The 14,649-nt window shown below is 35.4% G+C and overlaps 1 protein-coding gene across 7 annotated transcripts in view; it reads left to right on the top strand.

Moving 5' to 3' along the window:
- The window catches only part of CPEB3 (cytoplasmic polyadenylation element binding protein 3), an 87,557-nt gene that overhangs the window by 38,138 nt on the left and 34,770 nt on the right, over nucleotides 1–14,649 (top strand). For 5 of the 7 annotated variants that reach the window (XM_052677905.1, XM_052677904.1, XM_052677906.1 and 2 more), the window contains exons 4-5: nucleotides 3,483–3,539; nucleotides 13,882–13,905. In XM_052677905.1, coding sequence (XP_052533865.1) covers nucleotides 3,483–3,539; nucleotides 13,882–13,905 — 81 coding nt within the window. The remainder of the gene's footprint in view (nucleotides 1–3,482; nucleotides 3,540–13,881; nucleotides 13,906–14,649) is intronic. The other 2 variants (XM_052677909.1, XM_052677907.1) reach the window with 1 other exon arrangement.

The following is a 14,649-nucleotide window of genomic DNA, read 5'->3' as shown; positions in this document are numbered from 1 at the left end:
AATAAAACTGTATTTGGTACTTTTGCAATGAAATTAATTTGGAGCACGTAAAAAGAAATTATTTGTATAAATTGGGAGGCAACAGTTGTAGTCATGAACTTAAACATATTTCCTTGCTTAGAATTAAATTCAGCTTCAATGAAAACATTTCCACCAGTTTAAAGTGATCATTGTAAGTGACAAAGTATAGATAGAGTTCTGAAATGCCTTCAAAAATTAATGCATTAAAATAACAAGATATTGAATTTAAATGTTTAATGTAAAGTAATGTTGTCTGTCAGAGACAGCACCTCCTTATTTCCTGCATAATACAGAAAAGACAGTGCATATTGTTGAGATGTGCTCTGAGAAAGGAATTGGGCTCTCTGCCATAATAAGCATATTGGGCATACAGCAGAGAACTAAAGAAGTGCAGCCAGAAAAATCTCTCCAACTGCTGCTAGAAACAAGAATTTAAGGCATTTATTGACATAAGAAGACTTGCAAAAAATACTGGTCTGTGATATAAGAATGGTTAAAACCATTATGCTCTAAAATGTTAAAAGAGCAAGAAGTCAAGAACTGCTTAATACTACTGCAACTGGATTCAATTATTATTAATATATTTTTAAAAAATAAGTACTTTAAAATTGAAAGGACTTACATGTAAGAGTGATTGTTACTGACATCTAACTGCAGTGATAGAAAGTACGGTTATAAAAGTGTATCATTGGATATATATTAAGCAGGTAGCTATGAAACCAAGACAAGTAAATTGAAAATGGCAGGTGCACACTGAGTACAAGTAGTAGGGTAGTTGTCATGGAAAGGGCTCTTACGACTTTGAACTGCTGGAGTACCTAACTTCTGTGCTCTGTCTTCTCTGCATTTCTGCTTCTTTTCCTTCAGATTCTTGAAAAGTAGAAACTTTATCAAAGTGCTCAATACGAAAAGTGAAATCGGAAATATGTGCTTATATAGACTTAGTAAAAGTCTAGATAGCATACATGTGCTTTCCTAAAGTAGTTTCCTGATAGTAATTTCTATGTTTAACCCAAATATTTCTTTGAGAGCATATGTTTCTAATTGTATTTCAATTCTTTTGCAACTTTTGTGCTCTCTTCTCATTCTTTGGATAATTATACAGTTTTGTGATCTTTGCTTCAGAGTAAAAATGTTAAAAGTATATCATTAATCTAGGAATATATCATTAATATATGGAAGGCCATCTATCAGTTACAGTTTTGTCTTATGATTGGTGTACAATCAGTCCATTTTGAATGGTTTTAATACAAGTGAGTTTGGACAGTGTTCCATTAATACATCCCTGTAGATTTGCTGTAGGGGTCCTTTGAAGATGCATAGAATTATCCCTACTACTGCTTAGCTCAGTATGTGAACATGCCCTTCTGCTTGAGCTGCTCTGTATTTTCTGCTCCTCTTAAAAGATAGCTGACAAGAACAGTTTAAAAATAGCAGGCCAAGGGCAGGTGACAAAATGTCATGCAAGCAGCACCTGGTCCAGTGACTGCCTGGAGGGAAGAAAAAACCAAACCCAGATGTCACAGATACGATCCTATTTCTGAAGCTGGGAAAACAGCAGAATTTCAGCTTGAGCAAGGGAGGATTGAGAACTCTTCCAAGCATTATGCATTTGATTTCTACTCTTTTTTTCTTCATAGCAGTCATCTTTATTCCTTTACTACAAGACTTAATTTAAAAGTGTAGGTTATTATATATGCCTTTTCTCATAATAATAATAAAGATATACTTGCTACCTCATGCTTATTCAGTATGCTGCTAAGCAAAAGGAATTACTCTGGCAAAATTTCTGAAATATTTTAGCACAGGCTTATACTGACTGAACTAATAGCAGCTCTAATGTTTCTGCAATGCCAGATTAATGTGAATATATATTGTGAACTATAAAAGATTAGGTCTGTAATGAGAAAATCTGAAGTAGTTAATGAAGATCTCTTTAAGAAGCCTTGCTCAACGAGCTAGAAAGTAAAATGGAAATTTTATTTTCCTCCTTTTTCTCCCACTCCTTTCTGCAGGTGCCATTTCCTTCACTATACTCTTATTGTGGAGGACTTCTTTGTAAAAGAATGAGAAAATGATAATGTGAAGATTTATTTGCTTTTCTTCAACCGCTTGTGACTCTAGTTTCAGAATTGAACTGAAACTTTGTGTTACATCTGTTCGGAAAGAGTATTAATTACAATACAGCAGTCTCTGTGACCTGAAATAGAAAGCTTTAACATACTGATAGGAGCTAAAAACGTTGTAGAAGATCTACTTTGGCTCTGTTTTGTCATAGCGTTTTGTTAGAACTTGGTTTTGTAGTAGTAGAGAAAAGAGTTTGCACCAGAGGAACTTCCTGGTTTGTGTTGTTATATTGGAGTACCAACTTAGTGAATAAATGCAAGCCTTCTACTTCTTTGCCTCCTAAACTTACCCACAAATCTAAAGATACACAGAGCACATAAAAACGATTACAATGCTTGTAGGTAACTGATGTTTGTAATGGAAATATTTTTCTACAGGGCTGTAATAACCTTTTAAATCCTTTTCCAACCAATGGCTGAATCAATTATATTTTTCTAATTGCAGTGGTGGTAGTGGGTGGTTACTGTAGTAATTAATGTTACAAAGTTTCTTCAGAGAGTGTTTTTAATGCTTTAAGTCACTTAAGACTGGTCTTAGTTTCTAATACTACTTAATATTTATCAAGTTAGCTCATTTATTTTTTTGACAGTAAAAATAGGATTTTGTGACCTAATTCTCCTCTAAAACAAGATAAATATCGGAATTGTTTCCCATCCCCAGTTCGTATAGTCAGTGAAAATCTCCTTAAGCCAATCTTTAAACTGTTAGTACTATTTTGCCTCTCTTCTGGGACTCTTGCCACCAGCAGAGTACATTTGACTTTCTTAATGAGCCTGCTGTATGTCATGGCTCCATGTTATGGGTCAAAAATGCTTTTCAAAGTGCAGATGAGTTTCCGCTAGAACAAAGCTTTGTCCAACACAGTATCTTATCTCAAACAGTGAGTAATAGCAGGTTGAAGCATAAGCATTCTAGCCACCAGTGATCTGTTCCTAGTGTCACAGGTAGTATGGAGAATTGTGACTTATTTTTACTCAGTAAGGAGTGTTTATGTAATGCTATTTTCATTTGAAGCGTATAATAAACTGCAGCAAGTAGAAGGCTGAGCGTTGAGACCTTATTTTGAAAGGGTAGATGTCATGCTTATCTAGTACAAAGCAAAGGAGTTTGTTAAATACTTCTCACTGTTCTGTGACTCTTCTGTATTATGAGAACATAATGTTGGAGGTTCTACAGTGTTAAACATCTTAAAAGTGTGCTCTGAGGGGTTATCTGCAGTAGATGGAGGCTTTGGCTACCCTGAATGTTCACCACCTGCAGTAGTTTTTCACATTAATAAATTGCATTCAGTTTTGAAATAAAAACATTAAAAATAGCTTCTATTTGTATTACAGGGCGTATGGGAATAAACTTCCATCATCCAGGAACGGATAATATTATGGCCCTTAACAGTAAGTAACTAATACATAAAATCTGATATTACTATGTTGAATATTCTCGTATGTTTATTGCATACAATAATTGTGATAGCTAAATATCTGTAATCTGAATGCAACATAGACTATAATGGAAACTTTTGTCATAAATGGAAATCTGCAACAAACATATCCACAGAAACATTCATTTAACTACATGGAAATTTGTATTTTTGCTTAGAATGCTGTAGTAGTCACAGGTGTTAGGATTAATTTACTCACTACTTTTTTTTCTTCTTTTTTACTGTCTGTATAAATCATGTGGTGTATTATTGATAGCTGCAGATATTTGGTCTTCACGTATGTTAAAAAAATAATTGTTATATGTTAAGAGTGGAAAACTTGTAACATAAAAGGTGCAAGTGTTGTAAGATTTTGACTTCTATTGCCAGGCTTTGGAATCAATAAGGCTACTTGTGCTCTCATTTAGTTTTACACATTTAACAATGAGATGTTTTTGCAGAGTTTCTGTAGTAATGGTTGGAACATGTGCCTATATCAAAATGAGGCATATGTTATAGGAAATCATGTCATTAACTGGGAGAAATGCTCCTTGTAATTAAGGACATGACTGAAGGGGAAAGCTGGCTGCATGTGGGTGCAAGTCCTACACATCCCAGTGCTGTTGTTTGACAGGAATTGTGGTCTCAGTGCATTTGTTCTAATGTGGGCATTTCAGTTGCCAGTTGTAATAGTAAAACTAATTGTGAAGATGGGAAGCTATGATTGAATTTTGAGTTATTCTTGTTTGAAAATCAAAACCAAGTGCTTTCGCTATGTAATACATAGAAACATTTCTTGTAGAGCTGGGAGTTTTGAAAAACAGGAATGGAAAAAGCCATACAAAGCACTGTTTTCTGCCTTACTAAGAATGCAGAAACCATATTAATTGTTCTGTGAAACCTGTTTATTTTTGTTCTTAAAACTTTGGAGAGTTGAATAAAATCAGGTTTTGAGGTATATAAGCCTAGAAAATTGGCTTCTGTTTGTGATTTTAATCTTCTGTATGCAGCTAAAGCTAAGAAATTTAGAACTACTTAACCCCCATATGATCTATTATCTTTGCCATTGGGAAATGAGCTAAGAGAAGTTAGTCCAAGAAGAAATTTACCTTCCTCTACTGAAACGATTGTGATCTGGATTAAAAAAAATCTCAGTGATTTCATTCCAGTAAATTTTGGAATTTGCATAACTTCTTTAAATCATAGTACTTATAATGTCTGCATGCCCACAGTATTTCTGAAGCTGGATGACAACTTAGGCTCATGCCAACAGGAGCACAAAACCTCTTCCCTACCGTGCGTTAAATATTTTAGGGGATGATTGCCTCTTGAGCTTCTTCCCATCCTTTATAGCAATTCTCAGTTATTGGTTACACTGGTCACTGGTTACTGTCTGTCACTGTTGAAGGAGGCTGTTTTGTTTGAGGCAGTGTGCAACTTGCTGCTTAAAGGACCTTAAAATCTCAGCCCCTTAGTTGTCAGGGCTTAAGTACAGAACATATAGCCACCAAATTGCTCATCCCCAGGCAAAAACAGTGTCATCTTGAAGCATCTTGTTCTGAAATAATAAAATTAGTGAGATAGAAAGATTTCTTGTAAATGCGTAATTATTATGAATTTATTGATATTACTGGCATTACTTGTATGCAGACAAGTTATGCATGGGTACAGGGTAGAGGTGCTCAACGTTCATAATGAACATTAGACTTTCACTGAGGAATGTGCTGTTCAGTCCTAAAGACTGTTTAGGAAAAGTGAGATGAGGATGTTTAGATTTGGAAGCATTATACAAAGGGGAAAAGCTACTGTTTGTCTATATGCTAGTCCTCAGATAATTTGGTGATTACAAATCAAATTGTCTTTGCAAATATTACATTGCTGTATCCTCTACTACTACTTAGACAAAGAGTATTTTTGTTTATTAGTGTATGATTAGTTTCAAAACTTAACTGTTATACTGCTGAATTGAAATTCTCATTTAATCAAGAAATGATATCTGTTTGATTTTCTAATAATGTCATTGATATTGATCTAAACAGTCAATAGAAGAACTTTTATGAACTTTCATCTACAGTATTTTATTAAATGCAATTGATAGTGTAATTTCTAGGGAAAATGGGGCACAAATGAAATTACAAATATCTTATTTGCATAAACACATCTGAAGTTATGGAAACCAACAACTGACCTGGATAGTTCTTATTAGATATTTGCAATCCTAATTTAAAATTATCTTTACAGTAAAAAGAATTGTATGTAAATTAATCTGTTTGACCAAAATGAACAGGAAGGTGTCCTCTGTCCCCTTATCTTGCTGGTATTCATTCTTATTTTTAGTCATAGCTTTCTGCAGCCACTGCTCTAATGGGAACACTGGGTTTGGGCGTTCCTCTGAATTAACGTATGCTCCTTTTGAATTTAGCTATGCTTGGACTGAACAGTCAGCATGGGGACACAGTTACCTGTCAGCTGGGTGGTGAGCTGTCCTTAGAGCTTCTTGTGAACGCTGGAAAGCCAGCAAGTTCAGTGGAAGGGAAGTAGACAGGGTGAAAAAGAGAGTGGTGTACATTCTATTACTCCTTGTCTTTGTTTAAGGAAACACAGTATTGCTGGGTTACAAAGCTACCTTTTGTAAAATGAATTTAGACTAAAGGTAATTGAAAAACAAACAAAAAATACCCGTCAACCAAAAAACAGCCAACACCTTCCCACTCATTTCCTCAAATAAATAAATAAACTCACACCTCTGAAGTGCTGGGATTTTGTTTTTCCTGAAGCTGCTATGCACAGTGACTTTGCAGTGCTGCTGGGCTTCAAATGTTCCATCTGGTACCAATGTTCATTCTTATCTGAAAATGTATTGTCTGTGAGGTCTGGTGCTGTTTGCTTGTGATTTGACTATCTTTTCATTTCTGCCATTTAGTTCTATTTGTCCCTAATAAAATAGCTTTTAAAATATTAAGGTGGTGCTTTAGGGCACGTTTTTAGGTGTATGTATAGAGTTTGTTTAGATTTATTACAATGAATAATAATTATGGGGGGAAATCTTCAAGCCATGACAGAAAATGGAAGCAAAACAAAGTATTTTCATGTTCCTAGTGTCTTCTTACAATTGTCTTGTCTCCTTAAGAGCTACTGTGCTTTTCTTTTTGTGTGTTCTGATGCAATGCATCCAAACATGTCATATCTAGACATAACAAGCTTGCTGAAATATCATTGTATATTTAATCTTCTGCAAGTGACATACATATACTTGAAATGAACTCTTCTGAATAGAAAGTTTATTGAATTATTTTTCTCTTGCAAAATCTTTAGTTGACAGTGTACTAGGTTTGTATAGAGAGAGGGAGGTTTTTGGCAGTGAGAATATTCTCAGAAAATATGCAGCGGACTTCTAAGAGGTGTCAGGCTGTCCTGACAATTTTGATATCTGTCTATTGGAATACTCTGACCTTAAGCCCAATTGTCACATCAAGCTGCAATCAATTACTGATTCATTTGCATATGAGGAATAATAGAAAAAATAAAAGACACTGAGAGAGCTACATTAGGTCTGTTTTTACAATCCTTATTAATCTAAGAGATCAGAATTGATTTAATGGGAGGGGAAAATGAATGATGGAAAGTGTGACACAGAAAAGACAGCAGTGCTATAAGAGTCCCAGAGGGTGTGACTGTTACTTCATACATAACCTTGTTACCTTTTTCAGAATCAGCTGTACAGTTAGGTTTGATGCTACCCTGGGGACTGTAAGATAGTTATAGTTATATCAAAGTTCCTTCTATATTTGTTTAATTAAAAAGAAAAAAAAGCAGGCAGAGAAAAGGTATTTTTTCTTTTTCTTTTCCCTTCAAGTTTCTTTCTATATATTTGTATTTTCTGGCATCTAATTTAGCTGTCACTAAGAGCACTATTGCTTATCAGTGATTGCCAAAATGTCTTTTCAACAGAGGAAGATTTCTTTACTTTTCTTCCTTTTAGTTCCACTTGCTAGCTCTGTACTACCTTATTTTTTCCTCACTACTTTTCCTGCATCTAAACCTCACCAATGTGAGGTTTTCTTTCAACCGTGTGATCCTCTATTTTGGGTGCATGCCATCTGTTTCTGCAGCATTTCATGATCAAGATTTGCCAGGCTTTTTCAAAAGCATTATGTATGGTGCTAGAAGAGATGGGACTGCAGTCCAGAAATGTTTGGTAGTTTGGAAGCAATATAAAGAAGTTTCCATCAGCTTGGCTGTTAGAAATGTGAGCTTTATCATTAATCTACTTTTAAAATGAAAACTAAGAAATGAAAATAGGAAAGTCTTCTTTCCTGCACAGATGCCTGCTTGCTAACTGTCTCTGAAGAAAAAACCTGAATACAGCTTGCATATGGACTGTATTATTCTGAAGGTGCTATTCAGTAGCATATGTATGCTAACATACTTTACAGAGAGATTTGTTGTAGCAATCATTTGCAGTGTGTCATTGGAAAGAAGTGAACCAGAAGGGGCTGTCATACCACTACATTTATCACAACACCAGTCTGCACATCCAGCTCTCAATCAGTGGAAACTAAGAACTATCTTTTGAACCACTCTCAAATAAAAAGTTCATCTCAATTCCAAAATCTTAATTATTTGCATTGTATTTTTTTTTCTTTTGAAGACCTCCTTAAAAGGAGTGGAAGATGGAGATATTGCTCTTTGTGAACAGCTTTTTCAGCCAAAGAAAGTGGAAGAAAATTGTTTTCTTCACCAAGCTCATCATCATTCAGCTCTTCAACAATGAAACATGCAGAAGTAAAAATAATTTTAAATGCCCCTAACAAAATGGGGAGAATAGTCTGAGGGTGACAACTTAATATATAGAAAACTTCATTTGTAAGCAAATAGATTTCTGCACGTGTAAAGATCAGTAGAAACATCTGGCAGGGAAGCCAACATTTAATACAGTGAATTAAGTTGAATACTTTTCTCTCAAACATAGTTCTTAGTTTTCCCTACTTTTGTGCACGTACTGAGTTTTGTCAGATAGTGTTCATTTGTCAGCTGCTTATGTAGTTAAAATCCAGAAATGTAATCGATGAATAGTATTTTATATAATTAACTTAATGCTGTTTTTATTAAATGTTGGCCTCATCTTATATACAAGCTGTTCTTGTCAAGCTTGCCTCCTATTTTAGGTTGTAAAATTGTTAAAATAATTCTAAGTTACATTTATGTGTACATAATATTATTGCTTTGATTGCTATTAATTAAGTTACTCACTGTTTCACCTTTAGCTACTGTCTTTCATAGGCTTCCATCTGTACAGAAGCCCAGTTTTTAAATAGAACCTACCTTGCCTACCTCTTATTCAGGGATTTTTTTTTCACATGTTAACAACAGTTTATTGAATAACCTTCACCAATTAGACAGAACAGGATGGACTGACAAAGTAAACAGTGGAAACTTGGATTCTCTTGCTGGAACTGTAATGATGGTTTTTTTCACTAGGTAATTTGAGACTGGTTGGTGAATGGTAGATGCTTTTTAAAAGTCAGAAACATGTAAATAAATATTATGTACATTATAGCAAACAAATTGACTTAAAGAAATTTCTGCAAGGGAACCCAGAATACTTGGTCAGCCTCTGTTGAAATCTGTGAAGATTTTTCACAGCTTGTCAGTTTTATATTGCTGTTAGAAGCTGAGTTAAAAGACAAGCTGACAAATTGATTTGGCAAGATTGTCTCCTCTATGAGCCTACTGGAAATACTTGATCTTGCCTGTAGACTTAAGTTATCAGTTTTTAGTAAGGTTTGATGCATTTGAAAAGGTTCTCCAGGAGTCTCTTCTCACCAGTTGTTAATATGGCCATAACAAAGCTGTTGAAAGCTTCTGATCTGCTAAATATTGGTGAACAACTACTTGAGTTTTTATAGGGACAATTTTTGACGATAGTGTTAGTAACATAAATGTGTTTCTATTAAATATCAGTTTCTAAGCCATAGAAATTGAACTTGTAACTGAATATCCACTCCAGAATTTGAAGCTGATGATTTCATGTCACGTGGAAATAGTAGATGTTACCCAAGTAGGGTGTTTTGGTTTTGCCAATGTTTATTAACCTTAAAAGTCTTGGTTTATAGGGATATTGAAATATAAGTTAGTGTTTTGCTTGTACTTATGTATTATGTCAGCATTTAATTGAATCGCTTCAGATGGTAAGCATTTCTAGGTTGAACTTCCACATAGTCATCACTGATGTTCATTTTCACCAGGTGCTGCTGTTTGTTTTTTTTTTTCTGGTAACTTATAGCTGAATTGTGCTGTGACTAGTGCCTAGTGCCATCTTCATAACAGTACAGCCAGAACAGCTAGCAGTGTGACTTGAGACCAGAATGACAAACAATTAAGAACCCAAAAGCATAAGTATTTTTTTTGTGTGTGTAAAAATATTCTTATGGCTTCTCTCCATCCATGGGAGTAAGTTAAACCAGTGAGAGCATTGAACTTTGGGTTTTGGAAACTTTCTCTGTAGTCTCAGGAAAAGCTAATGAGCCTAATAATGAACATCAGTTCCACTGTTGTTTCTGTTTTCTTTATTCCTTTTGAAAGTTTAGATTTTTATTCATTTGTTTGCTTTTTTTTTGTTAACTGTGCTCCTTCCTTATTTCATATTAGCTCAATCACTAACTATTAGAATATAATTTTCTGCGCATCTTAGAACTATGCTTTCTTATAATGCATCTCTGCTGTGACTATACTGAATTACCAAGAGACTGAAGAAGCTGAAATGATTCAGTTTGGTTAGAAGAATGTTGAAGGTGAATGTAATAGATCCTTACAAAGATCACAAAGGTGGCAGATGAAGAGGAATGTGGAACTGCTGTTCTTCATATCCTACAAGTCTAGGACTAGAGAAACGCTTGGTAAAACTTCTAGTAGGTCCATTTAAAAACGCTCAAGAATTACTTCTGTAGTTCATTTCTGGAGCTTTCTGCCACAGAAACTGTGTAAAGTAGATATAATATCAAAAAGGCATTCGAGAAATGGTAAACAAAACACTTCTAAGAAGATATTAGAAGCAGGCAAGAGTGTGCCCCCTAACATTTTAAACATATTTACTTTAAATGCCAATGGAACAGGAGGAAAAACATACAGTGGCTAGTCTAATACACTCTTTCTAGTGTCATTAGGGAAAACAGAACATTCATCTGCGTGGATCAGTGATCTTGGCCAGTAGAGCATTGCATGTCAGCTCTCACAGGTATTCTAGATGAGCTGTATGATTTCTGTTGATGTTCTAATGTGCACTAGGTAATGAGTAGTTGATGAGAATGTTTTAGTCAATCCTTTATTTTTTATAGCTTTTTCACTTGGTTTCATCTCACAAATGAATTGCAGAACACCTGCCTTACTAAAAATAATTCTCAGAAACCTTTTGTGCAATTCTGGTGTCTGTTTACATGGTTTGCTTTTATCACACAAATTACACCATGTCCTTTTTTGAGTTGGAACTTTCCAAGATAAACAACAGTATAAACCCAAACTTATTCCCAGCATAAGAAGTGAGCAGAAGAGTGAAGGTAGTTTTCTTGTTGTTATATGGTATGAAATGTTTCTTTGCTTGATTGTGTTCCTGGTTTTCAGAACAAATGTTAAAGGAGCAAGAGTAACATTTAACAGGGTGACTTCCTTGTCCTTATCCCTTTTCTCTTGCTGGCATTACTGCACTGTGGATGTCTGCTCCACTGCGTTCCCAGGACCATAGGCAGGGGCTTTTTGCTCAGACTCTGAGGGCTGTGCTTTGTGGATGTGCTTCAGTGTGTCATACATCATGTAAACCATGTTATCTTCAGAGTTTTGTAGCTCTTCATCTCAGTTTGCAAAGTCATTATTATGCCAGCAGTGAATTCTCTCTCCTTTGACTGCCAGATAAAAGGTATAAAAATGCAAGCCTTCTAGCTCTTTTTCATCCACTTCATATAGCTTTTCTTGAGATGCAATTAAAATTTCCACGTATCAGTTCATTGCATTTTGATATGTTGCAGCAGTGGATATCCTTAGCTGCAGACTTCCAAGATTCCCAACAGGACTATATTTACTTAATTGCATTGCATTAATTGGTGTTTGGAGAGTTTGTTTTGCTCATCTGTAAAAAGCTTAGAGCTCCATTCCTTAACATACGATTTCATGTTTGTAAAGTTCAATTAACTCATGGAATTGAGACGGGTTAACAGTTTCAGGAAACAAACAAACAAAAAAAGACTTGTTCCTTGAGTAGATGCACTCTAGGATGTGGTGGCTCTGCAGCTCACTGCCTGTCAGAGCTGGAGAAAGTTGCAAAGGGGTGGGAGAAATAGTGACCAGCAGTGGTCATGCAAGGCAGGTGCACAACTGGCCGGGATCTGCTTGCAGCTGTCTCATGGTGCATGTGGTAAAATGTTTGTGTGTAACATTCTGTGAGGCACCTAGGAAATGACACTTCTGTGTTAAATTTTGGGACCATTCAAGGAGTTGGTTTTCTGTGCAAAAAGATGTTTGTGTTTGGTGTAAGGAGCAGAGTATGGAAGAGGCTTCATCTCTGCCAGGAGCGCCCCATCTTTTTTACTCTTGGAGTTGACTGAGAGAGAAATTAACCTTATGTATATATAACACTAATAATTTCATTGTCTGTTCATAGTGCAATTGTTTTCTTATTGGTTCCCAAATATCTTAATTCAAGATTAATTTCTAAATTTTATTTTCCAAAATAATTACTCAAACCGGAGGTGCTATGGAATTTACCCCACGAACCATTACTTCTGTTAATTCTGTTGTGCTCTGATCTTAGTTATAGCCAAAATGGATATTTTTAAATTGTCTCCAATTACACATCCTTATTTTTCATCCTGTGTAGATGAAAAATGAAAGGGTATGTTGACATCCCTTAGTTGCTTAGCTGAGTAACACTTGGCTTTTTTTGGAAAAAGTAGTTTTGAAACAATTCCTCATCAAGGGCCTTGAATTATTATTATTATTATTATTATTATTATTATTATTATGTAATTCCTCTAATGAGGCAGTCAGGTAATTATTTTTTTGTTGCCTGACTGCTGGGATGATGAGGAGAGATGACACAGTTGTGTGTTTGCCAATGCTGCATTTCTTTGGGGCTTGAGGAAGGAACTGCTTGTGCAGGATTTTACTGGCAGGTCCTTGGGCTGCCAGGGTGGCAGTCATGGGCTCGTTCAGCAGAGGGGGGAGCCAAGGAGGAGGAAGAGAAAGCTATGTGCATGGTTGGACATCTCAGGACATGCCTTTGTGTGGATGGAAATATAAAGACGGGAAGAACAGGAGGGTAGGGGATGCTTGGAATATAGAGGGAGGAGAAGAAGCTGGATATCAAGTGGGTTAAGGGGGTCTTGGGAGAGAATCACAACTTAAGCTTGGATGTGCAGGGGAGGACCTGAAGGCATTGTGTTAAATGCAGAAGCAAGAGATGGAGTAGGAGAGAAGAGGAAGGCAGGCAGTATTGCACTAAAAAGAGGGACGGAACAACTCTTCCTCCGGTTACCTAAGCTCACTTGCTGTTGAAAAACTCTTCCCTGATCCCTGGCCTTCATGCCTGATTTCCTTTGAAGACCAAATATATATTTTGTTACATTGAATTCTGTATATGGAAGACACTGTTTTCCAGGTCATTTTCTGATATTCTAAAAGTTCCAATGAAAAAATGGTGCTTGTGTAGTGAATTTTTTGTACAGCTTTGTGGCTTCTGCGCTTGTACAACGCTGTAGATTTGCCATTGATGCGTAGCTCATTGAAATGCTGCATTTGGTTCTCATGAATTTGCCAATCTGTTTCTATCAGTCTGAACATTCTGGCTATTGAGTTCATGTGGTTTTGGTAGTAGGATTTTAGTACTTGCAGATGGCTAATTATTTAACTTGAAACATAATTGGAAAACATTGTCCACAAGCTAATTAATGAAATGCAAAATGAATTATTTTAATTAGGATTACTGTTGATAATGTTTATTACTTCTTAAAAACATAATCCTAAATTAATCATCTGTAGTACTGTAAGTCTTATGTGTCTGATTTTTTTTATTAATCTTGACGTGTAGAAAACTTGCACAGCAGGTATGGGGTTTTTTGTTTTTGGTTTTTTTTCCCTGGCTGTGTCGTCTTCAAACTTTTTCTCTTGTCTTGGGTTGTTTGAATTTCATTTTGCACACTTTTCAATGCCTTTTCCTTCTTTGTGGGGGGAGGGGAAAAGAAGATTTAGAAGCTACATTTTCTTTGCTTTTGGAGCTAAATCTAATGACAGCTGTACCGACAATTTTCTTCTGTGTTTACATGCAGCCAGGAGCTATGGGCGGAGAAGAGGTAAAAGTATTTACTAAATGTTTTGTTTGCTGAATAGTGGGAGATGTAAATATTTAGTTCTCTTATGATAAGATAATGTTACCAATTTTAACAGTATTTGGTTGATCAGTTGCTTCTAATAAATCAATTTTATATTCTTCATTTTGAAAACATCTCCCTTTTTATAACAACTTAAAGCAGTGATGATTTGAGCAGGTAACTCAGTATGTTGCTGTTACTACTGGAGAATGGGTAAATGTTAAGATTCTTTTTCATGACACATATTTGTGATTTTAAATGTGTGGTGTTCCAGAAATGAAGATTGTTTTCAGATGTTTTTTGTAGACTTTTAATGTTTAGCAAACTTATTGAATTACCTCAAGCATACGTTTTTTTCTTGGGTGAAACTTCTTTTGTTGAAGATTGCACTTGGGAACTGCGTCAGTTTACCCTAGGTGGAACATTGTGAATACCAATACTAATAACTGTCCTCAGTGGTGAATACTGATAATCAAGAGAGGAAATAAATTTAAAACAAACAAACAAACAAAAAAAAACATTTGAGGATGTTTTAACTGTATTTCATCATTTACGCAACTCTTAGAAAAGCATTATACAGATGTTGTACAGAGCTGTGTTTATGTTTATTCTGAGAGATTAATGACTGTGGACAGGAGCAAACATGCTGGTTACCAGAAAAGATTTTTCTAATGATGTACTGTGCTGTAGCTGACACTGACTTATTAACTGAGAAAATAATGGTGA

The sequence above is a fragment of the Tympanuchus pallidicinctus genome, unplaced genomic scaffold (genome assembly GCF_026119805.1).
Source record: "Tympanuchus pallidicinctus isolate F22 unplaced genomic scaffold, pur_lepc_1.0 scaffold16, whole genome shotgun sequence".
In the NCBI taxonomy this organism is placed as follows: Eukaryota; Metazoa; Chordata; class Aves; order Galliformes; family Phasianidae; genus Tympanuchus; species Tympanuchus pallidicinctus.
The sequence above is the reverse complement of the archived record's forward strand: the minus strand, read 5'-3'. Positions and strand labels throughout refer to the sequence as shown.